The sequence below is a fragment of the Olea europaea genome, unplaced genomic scaffold, assembly GCF_002742605.1.
Source record: "Olea europaea var. sylvestris unplaced genomic scaffold, O_europaea_v1 scaffold1084, whole genome shotgun sequence".
In the NCBI taxonomy this organism is placed as follows: Eukaryota; Viridiplantae; Streptophyta; class Magnoliopsida; order Lamiales; family Oleaceae; genus Olea; species Olea europaea.
The window spans coordinates 310,685-327,505 of NW_019228199.1; the positions used below are offsets into that span (position 1 = coordinate 310,685).

Genomic DNA, 16,821 nt, shown 5'->3' on the forward strand with positions numbered 1-16,821 from the left:
CGACCATCAAGTCGGGTAGAAGCATCGACCCATGTCCCTGAAAGTACGTCTCGTACAGCCTATTGCTTCTCTCCATGGCTGCATCGTCGCCTGTAATCCTCAGTCCAGTGATCAATGTAAACTCAAACATCGAGAAACTGACAACCTTGCCCCCGAGGTCGAACTGGAGGGAATTGCTGTCGACTGGCCTCAGAAGCCGACATAGAAGTGCATCAATGATCTGTCCTGAGTACTGCACCTCTCGCAACTGGTACAGCGGCCACAAGAAGGACTGTCGTAGCATATCTCCGTGCCGATCATCGAGCAGCTCCAACACAGCAGTAAAACTCTCAAAGCTACTGTTCCAAGTAGCTTTCCCCACCATCTGTCTCAACTCTGCATCTAAATGATACTTCATTCTGCAAAAATTCAAATGTTATAGTATTGAACAAGAGATAACAAAAAAAAGCATAATCTCAAAAAATCAAGGGAATCGAACTCTAACTACCATATAATCACAAATATTACATTTGGAAAATATATTTACAAAAAATAACAAATCAAATTAAATGTATTGTCAAAAAAATTAAAGAATATAAATATTATTTAAATAAATTGAAAAATAAATCAAAGATTTTCATAAAAGAACAATAAAAGGAACAAAACAAATTATTAGTTTCGAACAATATTATGTATTCAATTATTAAATTATATAAAAAAAAGGCAATTATAAAAATTAAATAATTAAATAAAATAATTATTATTTGGAAAATATATTTACAAAAAATAACAAATCAAATTAAATGTATTGTCAAAAAAATTAAAGAATATAAATATTATTTAAATAAATTTGAAAAAATAAATTAAAGATTATTTCATAAAAAAAAAGGAACAACACAAAATTATTAATTTTAGAATATTTCAATTATTAAATTATATAAAAGACAAATATAAAAATTAAATAAATAATTACTTTACATTTTCAAAAAATGTAAAGACTATTTATATTATTTAAATAAATTTGAAAAAATAAATTAAAGATTATTTCATAAAAAAAGGAACAACACAAAATTGTTAATTTTAGAATATTTCAATTATTAAGCCCCCGTTTGGCCCCCATTTTCTAGAAATGAAAATGGATGGAATAGTATTTTTTTGAAAAATAAGTGGTTGAAAAGGAAAGAAATTTTTTTGATTTACGTGTAATATTATTTTATAAAAGATTGTGTGATTGAAAATATGAGAGAGAAAAATGAAATGTAATGTAATAGAACTTAATGGGGGCCAAACAAGGGTTAAATTATATAAAAGACAAATATAAAAATTAAATAAATAATTACTTTACATTTTCAAAAAATGTAAAGACTATTATATTATTTAAATAAATTTGAAAAAATAAATTAAAGATTATTTCATAAAAAAAAAAGGAACAACACAAAATTGTTAATTTTAGAATATTTCAATTATTAAATTATATAAAAGACAAATATAAAAATTAAATAAATAATTACTTTACATTTTCAAAAAATGTAAAGACTATTTATATTATTTAAATAAATTTGAAAAAATAAATTAAAGATTATTTCATAAAAACAAAAAAAATAAGGAACAGCACAAAATTGTTAAGTTTAGAATATTTCAATTATTAAATTATATAAAAGACAAATGTAAAAGTTAAATAAATAATTACTTTACCTTTTTTTAAAATGTAAAGACTATTCATATTATTTAAATAAATTTGAAAAAATAAATTAAAGATAATTTCATAAAAAAATGGAACAGTACAAAATTGTTAATTTTAGAATATTTCAATTATTAAATTATATAAAAGACAATTATAAAAATTAATGAATAATTAATTTACATTTTCAAAAAATGACACTATTTATATTATTTAAATAAATTAAAAAAAATTAATTAAAGATTATTTCATAAAAAAGGGATCAACATTGTTAATTTTACAATATTTCAAATGTTATATTATATTGACAATGATAAAAATTAAATAAATAAATAACATAATTACTATTTAATCAAATAAAAATTTTAATTAATTACAAAAATTATAAAAAAAATAAAAATTAAATATATATTTTTTTGACAAAATAAAGCAGATTGTTAAACGGTCTGGCCCGACTATTAATAGTCAACAAGATTGTTAACAATTTGGGTTAACAGTTTGGGCCGACTGTTAACAGTCGGTTAGCCGGAAATCGTCATTGTCGATGACAGAGCTCCAAAAATTGCAAAAAATCCACATTTTTCACACTCCTAGCATGCCTACAATCTAACTACTCATGCCTATGGATCTAATTAAACCGAATAATGTAAGGAAAATGCTAAATTTACTTATTCAATAAATTTTCTACTGAAACAAAAAGTCATCATGAAAACTAACCGGTTATTTTATTTCCGGTGTAGATGAAGGTCGTTGACTGCGATGTTGGTGTAGTTACCGGTGGTTGATCGGTCAAATTTCTGGCGACTGTACGTCGATTTCTTTTTTGTCGGTCGGTTAGACAGAATTTTTCAAACAGTTTGAAGGGTATAATCGTCTTTTACTGTGAAGTTTTTTTTTTTTAACTTAATTTTTTTTTCTTTAATTCATTTAACGGGTCAAAGGCCAATGTCAAATTTTACTACAGTGGAAGAGCCATTTTCGTGTATTTCCTCTTTTCTGCCCATGTCCTGTTCCAAATCTTCTGTGACTTTTGATCCGCTACCGACAAAGAGTATACAAGATTTAAAGATTGTTTGGGAGTGATTTTTCCTCCAAAAAATTGATTTTTTACCGTTATTTCACTATTTCAACCGTCATATTTGAGTTCTTCTCTCACAGGTGGGCCTCACTTTTCTTCTATTGTTACAAAATCAATTATTAAAATCACTCCCAAACAGGCTCTTATTATATGCGTTCTTATTTATTTCAATTGTAGTAAAAAAATATGTATAAAATTTCAACATATGCTATTCACCAGACGTGATAATACCCATTTTGGAAGCCTCCAGTGCCAAAGTCACTGAATGGGTAAGTCGTCTAGATTGTGTAATCTGTTGGGTTACGGATAGTAGGTCTCACCGGTTATCTTTGATTGGGTCGTTCTACGTTCCATCTTTGGATTAGATTGATAGAACCGTGTCTCCGTTAGTTTGATGACTTGTGGTTGTGGTGACTAAAATTCACCATTTGATCTAACCAGCACTATGGACCCCACCTTGTTATGAAATAATCCATTGAATAAGGATTGCTATTTGTTCTATTCTATTGGTAAATTATGAAAGGCAAGCAGCTTCTCTCGAAAAGACTTTGAGGTTCAAATAATATTAAAAGTAAGAAAAACTGTATTACGCTAAGAATTGCCTGGGTGTACGTATGAACATACGGCTTGATGCTTTGACTTTCATGTTTCAAGCCTTTCGGAGTCTTGTGTTAAATGTTGAAATTGTGCTACAATTGAAAATTGGGCTCGGTTGATCCAAGGTTCCTCAATTCATACTGGGCCTCAATTTCGGTCTTCTGGTCTTTAATTCACAAACCGAATAAATGACTTTGGCCGGGCCGGCCCAATTGAGAGTTTTACCCACATATTTTCGGGTTTGGACGAATAATCAGCGAATTCAAAAAACTAAGGGACTCAAGGTGGTGAAGTTAATACCATAAGGACTATAATGAACATATATTAAATCTCAGGGACTGGTATGAAATTAAATAATCCTTTGAAGTACAATCATAAGACTTCTCACCTCAAAACGATACAAATAGATTTTCGCGGTTATTAACCCCTCGAAGAATAAAATATATTCATCATCTTCTTCTCTCACTAAAATCCAAAATCCTCTGCACTCGGGATCTCCAGTGTGACTCCGATCGTGCACACGCTTCAAATCTCTGCTCGTATCGGTTTTTCAAATGCTTTAAATTGATTTTATTGAATAGGTAAAAGTTCCGGACTTCCCTACTTTTTCTGATCTTTTGTTTAATTCTTCTTTTTTGTTGTTAAATTTGAGTTTCAGCTCTTTAAGCTATCAACTTGTAATTTTGTTTCTTTGCTGTTAAATTTTTTGAAGTAGATTTTGGTTCAGTTTTTTATTCTTTTATTTTTTGGTTTTGATTTTGCTGTAAATTCCGTGATTTTCGGTTTTAATTATAAAAGTTTCGATTCATTTTTTTGTTAATTTGAAATTTTATTTTGGTATTTATGTGTGAATTGCTGAAAAGCGGCAGTGGGGTTGATTTAGTTTTGAAGTTGGCGAGTTTGAAAGCTGTGTAGTCTTTATGTATGAAACATATTTTTATAAATTTAAATGTGCGGATCTCGATATTGAATGTAAAATTGGAGCCACAGTGTACTGAAATTTTGGATATCAGTATAAATTATTTGGAATACGATATTTTGAGTAATTTACTAATCAGTTATATTTATGAGCAAGTTTTCGTATTGTACAATTGGAAAACGGATTTTTTTCCATGTTTCATTTTTGTATTTATTTTTTGGTGGATATATATTTTTTTGTTTGCTCAGGCCGGATTTCATTTTAAAATTATCCTGATCTATTGAAATGGGTTATTTTAATTTGCTTTTCTGCTGTGGCAATCAATTACTCGTTCAGAGTGCAAATTTATCTGGCGCCTTCTTTACTTGCACTTCTCGAATTTTTATACTGTGCTCAAATAATTTTTGAAGAGGAAATAAAGGTGCCTAGTTCGTGATTATTAGTAAATGTGGTTTAATATCTCAGCTGTCCTATATTCTGTGATTGCTACACTTCATTTTTTTAATGTTTGTTTTTTTCCCTAACTTTTTGTTGCTTGTTAATGTAGCTGTCATGGGGCCAACAAGAAAGTCTAGAAGCGTGAATAAGAGATATTCTTATATCAATGAAGTATTTCCCCATAAAGATGGAGATAGTGCTAAAAGAAGCAAAAGTAGGGTGAGTTTTTATGGTTATTTATTCTGTTCTTTGTTTACATTAATGAAATTTTTATTCTGGTCAAAATTCACTTCTTGCACAAACAAAATGTATTTGTACTCTTATTTGTCTTCTGGAAGCTTTCATAATCATCTTTCTTTCTTTTATATAAGATAGAAAATCTTTTACACTGGATTTTGCATTATTATCAAAATGTCCATAAAATGTAGATTAAATACTAATGAAGTATATTAATTCATTTTTGTATCAAATTCCTTTATTTGCTATTTTGTTAGAGATGCAGGGACTTCTTGTTCCTTCCCTTTTTACTATTAACAGCAGGCAGACTTGCTGTTAACTGAGTAGAAAACTTTCTGTTTTAATATCTTTAGAATTTGGTCAAGAGAGCTGGGAGTTGTGCTATAATCAGTGTAACAGTGACAATTGACATGGCCTTTTGAGTCTAACTGGGAAAATTGCTTAAAAATGATGGGGGAGTTTTTGTTTCAAGGACATCAGCTGCTTGATTCTTATTGCAAGTTTCAGGATGTCAAACTTGATTCATTATTAAATTTTTTCTATCAAAATTGCTTTCATGTGCAAGCTTTCTTCCTTTGAGGTCATGTTTACGTTTTTAAATGCCATATATAGTGGTTTACTTGATTTCAATTATGCTGTTTTTCTAAAACATTTCTATTAGTACATAGCTTATAATGGAAATGGAGACCAAGCACTGAGGCATCATTAGAGTGACCATTTCCATTTTTTTAATTTTTTTTTCAGAAGAGGAAGTTGTTTGACATGCTGGGACCCCAATGGAGCAAGGAAGAGCTAATTTGTTTCTATGAAGCTTACCGCAAACATGGTAAAGATTGGAAAAAGGTTAGTTAAAATGTATATAATACCGAGTATTTTGAATTACTCTATATGAGCTCTATTAATTTATCACTTAGAAATATCACTCTTAAAAAAATGATCTGGCCTTTCGCAAATAAGACAAACTTTGCCATCTTGATTTTTAAGTATATCATTGATATAGTTGGGCTTAGTATTCTTCTCGTGGACTAATGAGTGATGAGTATACTATTTTTTTGACTATTTTGTCTATTGGTAAAAGCTTCTTGTTGTTGTTTTGCATGTTTAAAGATGGCTGGTGCTGTACGAAACAGATCTGTCGAAATGATGGAGGCTCTTTACACGATGAACAGGGTAATTGTGGTTCTTTTATTCTTCAACAGAAATGACTGGTGCACATTCATCTTCTCACTACAGATCTTAGACTGAAAATCACCCTTTTCCTGTGACGTTTTTTCTTTTCCCCTGAGGACCAGTTCAGTCTAGAAAACACAGTCCCTTTTGATCCATGGAAAGATTGAGTCTACCAGAAACCTTTACTACATAATACTTTGGCTCTATTCATTATAAGTAGCCCAAAATGGAGCTTAAGACTTTAAGCCTAAATTACAATTCTTTTTTATCCTAGATTTTCTAATCAATATATCAGTAACTGCAAGAATATAAATGACTCTCCACATTGGCTTAATATTTGAAGTGTGATATGATATTGAATGCTGGTGAATGAAACATGAATTGAACAATATTGTGATGTAGAAGAGAAATAAACGTATGAATATTTTTCTGTAGAAAGAAAATACATGGAGCCATGAGGGAACTAGAAATGCGTTCTCTGCTCCAAATATGTTGAGCACCAAAATGCTAAAGTGAATAACCTTTATTGGGTGTGACTGTTAATAACCCTAAAATTATTAAAACTTAACTGTTAGATGGGAATGTTAATTTCTTAATTAACAAAACGACATGGACCACAATGCATAGTTTTATTTTTATCATCCTGTACATTATTGTAGAACTTCTTAAATGGTATTGTCTATTGTGGCTATGTTAAACCTTAACTGACTGTAAGGTTGAAGTTTGAAGAACTTCAAATTTTTTCAATTCAATAGGAAATAATGATTGAGAGTTTAATTTTCTTTGGATTATTAATCCAGTAATTCTTTTTCACTTCTGTAATTTCAGGCATACTTATCTCTTCCAGAGGGGACTGCTTCAGTGGTTGGGTTGATTGCTATGATGACTGATCATTACAGCAACTTGGTGAGACTACTTTAATTCTAATAGCAGGCTGTACGTTTGTGCTGCAAAATTCATGTAAAGAAGTGCTGAAAGCATTAATTTTGATAAAAACAGAATTTTGTAGATGAACAGAAGAATGTACAGGATTTGATGACAAGTGTTGCCCAATAATGAAGGCAAATATACAAAAAGAAATAAAAGATGAATGGAGAACTCCAAATGTTATGTAAATTGATTTCGCAATATGAATAATAGTAATGATTTGGGGCAAATGGTTTTTTGTTAGACAGCATTTAACTGCTTCATTCTTGTCCCCAGAACCCTAAGTGATATTTAATATACCTTTTTTCCTCCTATCTCTCTCCCTCAAGTGGAAGCAATATTTGAAAAATCAAAACTCTAGTTCCAAACCACAGTGGAATTGTTGAAATTAATGGTATATCGTATCATGAACAGTGTTCTTCAAGTTTCTTGTGCAATTTGTTCTACAAGACTGCTTGCAGTTAATAAATATTGAGAGTATTTGATACTATTAAATTCCAGTTAGCGCTTTCTTAGTTTTGACAAGGTAATACTGTGGGTCTTTTCGAGTTTTGATAGACATTGTAATGGCTTGTGAATCCTTAGTCTTGTAGAACTTGGCTTGACAGGCAGGAAGTGATAGTGAACAAGAAAGCAATGATGGAGCAGGATCATCTCGGAATTCTCAAAAGCGTGCTCGGGGAAAACTCCAACCCACTACCTCTAAAAAATTGGACGTACAATTTATTTCACATTCCCAGACTGTTTCACCAAATAATGGTTGTGTGTCAGTGTTAAAGAAGAAACGCTCTGGGGGTATGTTATGTAAAACATAATTCAAGCTCTGGCATGTATGCAGTAATGTGCTCTCTCCATGTGTTTCCCCCTTAATTGCATCCAGCCCCTCGCATTCTGGTGCAAAGACAAAAATGTATCTTCACCACTGCACATTCATTAACAAACTGGTGATAGCACACAAGGAGCTTCTTTTTTGAATTGACCATTAATTGGCTTCTTCTTTCTCTACCATATTTGTTGAATGATTTGCATTTAAACTTCCTAGATGCCAATGCAGGCATGAAGAAAAATCAAATCTTTAAACATATAGATGCATTCCCCTTTTATGAACATTCAAATATTTTTCTGAATAGCAGCCTTTACATAAAGAGAATCCCTATATGCTATAAGGATAAACCTTGCTCTTAGTTTTCATTTTATGAAATACTTCCAGCTAGGCCATAGCATAACTCACATCGTCGACCGTCATTGTTGGTTTCGTGCACATTTTGGTGTCAAATGACATTAACACGCCAACCGATGTCTCAAGTTGAGAGAGTTCACAGATAGTTTTTCCTTTTCATCTGCTGTAATAAGAGTTGCTCTCAGATGTAACTGAGATTTTTCCTCTGGAGTTTGTTTCAGGAAGCCGACCTCGTCCTGTAGGAAAAAGGACACCAAGGTTCCCTGTTTCATTTTCATATGAAAATATCAATGCGGAAATGTTGTCTCCTCCAACCAGGCAAGGATTAAAGTTAAATGCTAATGTCAATAATGAAGAAGTTGCTCATGAAATAGCCATAGCTTTGGCTGAGGCTTCACAAAGAGGTGGTTCTCCCCAGGTTTCTCAAACACCAAATAGAAGAGCTGAGAGTGTTATGTATTCACCTTTTAGGAACACTCAAAGAAAGGTAACGGTTTTGACCTCATTTAACAGCACATGCTTCTTTGTACAATTTATGGACCTATTGTTGGTTATAGCATTCTGTACCAGCAACGGCTAATGCGAAGCTCTTGGATATGGATGAAGAAGATTTGGAAGGAAGCATGGAAGCTGAAACTGGAGAGTTGACTAGGAACGAATCTCATAGGACAGAATCTGAAAGCCCTGGTACAGCAAGACAGAAAGGGAGAAAATTTAAATCCGCTAAGGTTGAAGTGGATTACAATAGTGAGAATCATTTGAATGACGTCAAGGAAGAATGTAGCAGGACGGAGGAAGGTCCAAGGATTGGTACAATTAGAGGTGACGTCGAGGTCACAGAACCCAAAATTTCAAGGTCCTCCATTGGTCAGAGAAAGAAAAGCAAAAAGGTTCTTTTCGGGAGAGGTATATCAATTCTTTATGTATTCTTGTTGTGTCATGTTTCAATCCCTTTTTGTTCTCTGAATCATGTTCTTGTATGATTGCATAGCTGAGAGTGTATGAGAGATTTAGTCACTTTTAGGAGACGTCGACCTAAAATTCCTTAGATGCATTTGTCATTTTGTATCTGTCAATAATAGATCATGTGGTTGAAATAGGAATTAATATGCTAGCCTGTTGTGGAAGCTTGTTGACCAAGCTTTTTTGTTTCTTATATTGAGCTTAAATTATTATAGCCTTAACTTCACTCTGCTTTCTCCTTTGTTGTTTGCCCTACATTTGCTTGCACAAGTATTTCAGCCTAATTATGCAAAAGAAGTAAACATTTTAAGAATTCCTATACAATTTTATTAGGGATAAGAAACTTTATTGTTGAATGTGGGGGCGGGGACGGAGATTGGAAACTACTGCAACACATTCGTTTGTCAACTGAGATCATGTTGCCCGAGAGATTCAATACACAATCTCTTAGGATATAGGCCATTTTATTTTAAAATAATGTGGACTGCTCTATCATTGTCGAGGTTGCTGCATTGTAGAATAACCTTTATTTGTTAGACACTTTACACCTTTTTTTCCTTGACATAAATTTGTTTATGGTAAGAACTATTTATATACTATACCAGTTTCCACTAACATCAAGCATCATGATGTTGGTATATGTGATCTTTGTAGATGAAGATGCCTTTGATGCCTTGCAAACTTTGGCTGATTTGTCTTTGATGATGCCAACAGAAAACGAAGAAGGTAAATAATAATGTTTACCTTTTTTTTTTTTTTTTTAAATATCATTGGATGGGCCAGATTGACCATATAAATTATTTAATCCAGTTAATTGCTTATCATGCAACTTGATTTAGTTTTTTATGTTGGCATTCAAATTCTCTGCTTGATACATTTCTTATCAGGTTCATGCTTTTATATACCAGTTTCATATAAAAGAGTGCTTTATCCTTGTATTCCTTAGGACACAGATTTTGTGTAACTTTTGGTAAATGTGATGATGATGATACAGTCTCCGCAAATGTTTTTAATAATGATTTATAGGTTTATTTCTTCAGCAAGCAGTTAAAAATGTCAAGAGGTGAAAATTGTTTTGTCTGCAGTTTATCAGTTCTATTATTGAGGAGTTTTTATAAACAATTTCAGCTCACTTTTGGATTTCTACTCTTTATTTTTTGAAGTTTCGTTGAATGTTTTCATTAGATCAAGCTATTGCAGTTTATGGATTTACCATGTCAGTCGTCCGTGGAATTTATGTCATTATTTGGTTTTTCCAGTCTTCATTGATCATATATGAATTTATTCTTTATTCAGCCAAAACTTAATTCAATCTCATTCCGATGTGTCAGAGTCAAGGATTCAGTTAAAAGATGAAGATGATCATGTTGATGAATCTGAGTCATTGGAAGCTCAGCCAGTAAACCAAAAAAGGGACAGACGTAGATCCGCAGGGGTTAGGATGAACGGTTACCTATCAATGACAAATTCTGAAGTGGCTTCTAGTAAAACGTCTAAACGTGCAAAAGGTTCAGTTTCCGGTGTTAGTGCTATCGCTGAAGAAAACCCGGATTCTCATCAATCTATCTCCAAAACATCAAGCAGAAAGAAAAAGATGCTAGCGCCTAAGGTGAGATTGGACAGTAAAACTTCTTTCAGCTTTGTTCATCATCATTATCAAATCTACTTTTTGGCATGAAATGAATAAATATGTTATTGCAGATTCAAAATATTGAAGCTCATCCTGGTGAATCCCTAGGGGTTGAGGTAACTTTATATTCCTCATCCATTTCTTTTGTCTTGCACAATAACCTTTCTTCAGAGAATAATGGAGCTTCTGCTCCCTCATTTTGAATAGCACAGATCACATTCACAACCTTTATAAAATTGTTAGTGTTGTTTTGACCTTTTCTTTGTTATTGAGATAACATAGTTATCAGACACTTAGAAATACATTTCGCATCTCAAATAGTACATTGATTACCCTAGCCAGTGTCTTTTCCAGTCAAGAACTCACTGAATTCAAATTAGGCTGGAGATTCAGGGAAGAAGTTGATGAACAAGAGTAAGAAAGCTTCACAAACTGTTTCGCCAGAACTGTTGAAAGTTTCTGAAAATTCTTCATGTGCTGATCTACAAAGGGAAGGAAGTGACACGGCACAATCAGCTGATCAGGTCCCTGCTGTTGACCAGGTTAACTTACCTACTAAAGCCAGGAGCAGGTGTAAGATGGACCTCAAAAAGCGAAATAAAATTCCAACTGACCAAAGTAACGCGCCTTTTTCCTCACTGCAGGACAGATCATTTAATCATAAGGTTTAATAATACCCGGTTTTTTCAATTTGATGTTTGGTTATTCATGTATTAACTTCCTTCCTTTTTTTCTTTTTGTAGAAAATACTGTCTAATTGCCTATTGAATCCTCATTTTCGGAGATGGTGTGCATACGAGTGGTTCTACAGTGCAATTGATTATCCTTGGTTTGCAAAACGGGAGTTTGTTGAGTATTTGTATCATGTTGGATTAGGTCATATTCCAAGGTTAACTCGTGTGGAATGGGGTGTCATAAGAAGGTATGTCTCTAGCTAATCATTTTCATGCTGAAGATGCAGAAGTATGTTAGACAATGCTTCACATCTTCACTCTCATGTTCATGCAGCTCTCTTGGCAAACCACGACGATTTTCTGAGCAGTTCCTGAAAGAAGAAAAGGAGAAGCTTAATCAATATAGGGATTCTGTTAGAAAACATTACAGTGAGCTCCGTGAAGGTATCAGGGAAGGACTACCAACAGATCTTGCACGATCCTTATCAGTTGGACAGCGAGTCATAGCTATTCATCCAAAAACAAGGGAGATCCATGATGGCAGCGTGCTAACAGTTGATCATTCTAGGTGCCGGATTCAGTTTGACCGTCCTGAACTTGGGGTTGAATTTGTCATGGTAATTTATTCCGAAGTTGCATCATTGTTCTAATTGTATATTTTGGTATATGGTTTTTGGCTACTGTGTCACATTATGCTATTATGTTATCGCAACATTTGTATGAACTCTGATCATAATGATCTTAAACTCTTTGAAGACTTAAGTACTAACCCTCAGTATCGAGATTTTTCTTACGAGTAATTTCTATCCATGTGATATATAAGTAATCAGCACGATGAATTCCCTAGAGAAGCTATAATCTAGTTGTTTGTCATTTGGTTTAGTGAAGTTTGCTGGAAAACCGCAATTTGGCCGTAGTTTAGATGTTCAGGTTCATTCACTTGTGTTGAGTGTGCACTAGGTGTAGGAGAAGTCAAAGCGGTCTTTACTCGTACTTTCCCCATTTTTGCGGAAATGTCATTTTAGATGTACTATTCCTACAAGTTGTGTTCACTTTTCTCAAACTTCGTACCACATTAAAACATGAATATGGTATTCCACTTTGATGCTTTTATCTTATTCTGGTCCTATTGCATTTCATTCTCTTATGGAATTCTAGTTTAACTATTGAACAAGGCTCTATTTTTAATTTCATTTCTAATTGGTAAATTGCTTTATTCCAACTTCTGTATTCTTTTTAAAAGACCCTTTTCTAGAAAGAATGTGAAGCATACATCTGGTTTCATTCATGTATGCTTCTGCGTTTGATTTGTTACAATTTTATGTTCCTGCATTCTTCGTTCTACATATATTTATTTGTTATTTGCTCAATCCCATTGCTGGGATGGCTTTATAAAAATTATTTACCTTTTGCAGGACATTGACTGCATGCCCTTATATCCTTTTGAGAATATGCCCGCTTTGCTTTGGAGACATGCACTTACTGTTGATAAGTTTTTTGAGAATTTCAATGAATTGAAAATGAATGGACGAGTAAAAGAAAATGTGAATTTTTCCTTGGGTGACAATCTGGATAACGTTGATGGTCTTTCCCATTCTTCTCCAGCTCATTCTGCCAGTGGTTTATTAAAGCAGACAAAGGCATGAGTTTTGTCTCCGTAGTTTTTTATTCTTAATTATTTGGATTAAAGAATATTTAAACCTGATTCTGATTTCCTCTTTTTGGTACTTGATTCCATTGTGAAGGCACTTCCTATTATTATTTCAGATGATGATTATTTAACAGAGACTTTATATGATTTGTTTGGAATTTCCTGTGCCTGTGGCATATTAAAATCCTCCTTTTTTTTTTTTTTTCTTTTTTTCTTTTTTTTTTTTGGGAGTATCGTAGATTTAGAAGTCTTATTGTGATCCTAAGGAGGAAAAGGAACCAGATTTCTCTGATAAATTATATGACACATATGAGCAGATTGATTGTTTGATGAGTAAAGTGGGGGAATTTTTTTTCTCGAAACATGGACTTTCAATTCTAACTATCTTTATTCCAGCTACTGTGGATGAACTTTTATCTCAGTGGTTTCATTTAGGAGTTTTTCTTTAATACTAGTAGCTCATCTTCTGTACCAAAAGTTTTTTATTTTTGCTGATGAATAATAAATGTATAATTTTATAATCTTCATGAGTATCTAAACAAAGAGTTTTGTTTGCCAGATGTCTTCTGCAAATGCCATTATGCAAGCTAGGACTGGGCCTACAGAAACTACTACCTATCAACAGACTGCATATTCTCATCCTTATTCACGAGCTCCCATTCAGGCAAAAGAAGCTGATGTTCAAGCTCTCACTGAGCTGACTCGTGCTCTTGATAAAAAGGTCACAGCATCCAAACTGCTGATCTGCATATGTTGTTTTTACTTAATTGACATCGTTTCTTCCATGTTTAGCTACTAAAACCTTTGTTTGGAAAGAATTCATGAACAATTTAGTTTTCTAATTGATAGAAATGAGTGGTGGACAAGTGGATAATACTTGTGGGTCCATTAAAATGTGTGGTTGAAAATGAAGTTTGACAATTTATAAATGATTTAAATAGTTTGGCATCATACTTGTGGGTCCATTGAAATGTAGTTGAAAATGAAGTCTGACCATTTATAAATGATTTAAATATATTTTGCAAATGGAGGCTAAGTTTGTGCTAGTGTATTTGAACAGTGTTTCAATATGTATGATATATGTGGTGCATTGGAGCTGTTTGTCAAAATCAATATTACCGTGATTTTATATCAATTAAACAAACTAAAAGGGAGCTCAACATTCATTTTGTAACATGTAGGAAGCTGTTGTTCTAGAGTTGAGACGCATGAATGATGATGTGTTGGAAAATCAGAAGGATGGTGATGACTCTTTGAAAGAATCAGAGCCAATCAAAAAGCAATATGCTACTGTACTCGTACAATTGAATGAAGCCAATGAACAGGTATAGATCTCTATAAATTAGATTTGAAAATTGCCTTTGCCAATTCCATAGATCCGTAGAAGTGTTTGCAGTTAAATAGGTGCTTTAGAGCATCATTCTGTTTTGCAGGTATCTTCGGCTTTGTATTTCTTGAGTCAATGGAACACATATCAAGAGAATAGTTCACTTCTATGGCCAAGGCCAGTCAGCGATTTCAGTGATTGTGGTGGCATAATGAGCTCGCAACCTCATGAATTAGGAATACAAGTGAATGAGATCATAGATAGCTCAAGAACAAAAGCTCGAACAATGGTAGATGCAGCTTTGCAGGTACAGAAATTCTATATTAGCATTGTCATTTATATCTGCTGCTTCAGTATTCTGATAGAGCTTTTAGAATCGATTTACCATAAATACATTTGCAACTCTTATTATAGGCATGAAATAGGAGAATGAACCTTTCCTTGACGGAGGTTGAAACCCAGCTAGTTTTAACAAATAACGATGATGAACATGCATATTTACTTATAATATTTAGCCCCTGTTTGAGCTCCATTATAGACGTTGTTTGAGTCCTATTTTTTCATCAAAATACATTCTTCAACAGTGATTCGAACTAATTTCAACAACACATTTTTCAATAAAATGATATTAAACACAAATCCATGACTTTTCTTTATTTTTTAACCACACATTTTTCATCAATATATTATTCAAAAAATGCATTTTTTGACAAGAATGGGGCTCACACAAGGGCATAATTGAGTTTAGGAGAAAATGTATTTTGGAATAGTAATTTTTTGGATAATGTGTGGTTAAAATAGAAGGAAAAATTTTGGATTTACGTGTAATATTATTTTATTAGAGAATGTATGGTTCATAAGATGAGACAGAATAATTATAATTTTAACGGAGTCCAAATAGGGGCTTCGTATTTACTATAGATGTGGTGTGGTCATTTGTTGGAGTGATTTTTACCAAAATTTCCTCTCGGTATTTTGTTTCAGGCAATAGCATCACTCAAGGGTAGGGAGGATAGCACGGAGAAAATTGAGGAAGCTATAGATTATGTGAACGATCGGCTTCCATTGGATGATTGCTGCAAGCCAGGGGTTAGATCTTCGACCTTTTCCTACAAGTTTCGCATAAAATCTAAGATCAATTGATTTTATGAATGTCATAATTGTGGCAGGCATCTGATCCTAAGATGAATGCATCCGATAAAAGTGAGGCACAAATTCCTTCTGAACTGATTGCTCAATGTGTAGCTACATTGCTTATGATTCAGGTAATTCTTGGAAATACTGTGACACCTCTCTTTTTCTCTGAAAAATATGTTTGACTAAGCTTAAAAAGTTTACTTACTAAGTTTTAAATTTATTTATTTTATTTGTCAAAGTTGAGAAAACTTTACTCTTTTGACAATAAGTTAAGTGTTACTCTTAAAAAATAAAAAGAAAAAAGAAAAAGAAGAAGCTATTTTTACTTGAAAGTAAGGAAAAGTTGTCAAGATATACTCGTAGAAAAATACTTAAAAGCAACCGAACGTGCTGCATTCACGATTTTTTTCATAAGCTGACAGATTCAAGTCACTATTATGTAATTGCAGAAGTGTACGGAACGAGAATTCCCACCTTCTGATGTAGCACAGATACTCAATTCTGCTGTTACAAGTTTGCAACCGTGCTGTTCGCAGAACTTTCCTCTTTATGCTGAAATACAGAAGTGCATGGGCATCGTCAAGAACCAAATATTAGCACTGATACCTACCTAGCCGGTAAAATCAGAGCCTTTGCACTTTGTCGTCGTGAATCTTACATGCACATAGTTAACTGCTAATTTGTGTTTCGGAACCTGTAATCGTATGAAATTTTCTTCCATTCCATTGTTATTGGGATTGGTTTTTATAAGGTATTGTAGTCAATTCTTTGGTATAGTCAATTCTTTGGTATAAAACTCTGGCTTGAGAAGCTAAATTTTATAGTTTCTTGTAGAGAGCAGAGATGGTTGACAGCAACTTCGTGTTTGGCTAAGCATAATTTTTTAACTTATAAGTGAATACGCAAGTTTAGTTGTCAGTCAACTTTTCCATATGTTTTCTACTTTTAAAAGTTTCACAAGTTGGCCATTGAACTTTAAAAATCTTTTGAGTTGCCGTTAAATTATCTCCACCACACTCGTGGAAATTTTGCTTGCAATATCATCGAGTCTATTAACTTTTAAAGTGACGAGTGATGTGAAAAATGAGATAATATTTTGATAGGTTTAATAGCAACCCGAAGAATTTTTAAAAAATTATGGTAACTCAGAAATCCTTTAAGCAATATTTAGTGTAACTCAAAAAAACTTTTAAGAGTTAAATACAAAACATTTAATAAAGTATAGTGATGAAT

General features: G+C 32.8%; 1 protein-coding gene across 3 annotated transcripts; it reads left to right on the forward strand.

Moving 5' to 3' along the window:
- Positions 1-3,746: 3,746 nt before the first annotated feature.
- On the forward strand, positions 3,747-16,445 carry LOC111373204 (protein ALWAYS EARLY 3-like). 3 transcript variants are annotated; one of them, XM_022995707.1, is made up of 21 exons: positions 3,747-3,916; positions 4,802-4,911; positions 5,674-5,772; positions 6,037-6,099; positions 6,928-7,005; positions 7,635-7,821; positions 8,428-8,693; positions 8,764-9,112; positions 9,824-9,895; positions 10,501-10,778; positions 10,871-10,915; positions 11,180-11,464; positions 11,543-11,721; positions 11,808-12,090; positions 12,889-13,113; positions 13,684-13,845; positions 14,306-14,449; positions 14,558-14,758; positions 15,436-15,540; positions 15,621-15,716; positions 16,038-16,445. In XM_022995707.1, the coding sequence occupies exons 2-21, from the start codon at positions 4,807-4,809 to the stop codon at positions 16,200-16,202; spliced, it is 3,387 nt and encodes a 1,128-aa protein (XP_022851475.1). In that variant the 5' UTR covers positions 3,747-3,916; positions 4,802-4,806; the 3' UTR covers positions 16,203-16,445. The 3 variants fall into 3 exon arrangements, with proteins under 3 accessions (XP_022851475.1, XP_022851476.1, XP_022851477.1); XM_022995708.1 differs by lacking the exons at positions 15,436-15,540; positions 15,621-15,716; positions 16,038-16,445 and having other exon boundaries at positions 14,538-14,721; XM_022995709.1 differs by lacking the exons at positions 15,436-15,540; positions 15,621-15,716; positions 16,038-16,445 and having other exon boundaries at positions 14,529-14,645.
- Positions 16,446-16,821: the final 376 nt, after the last annotated feature.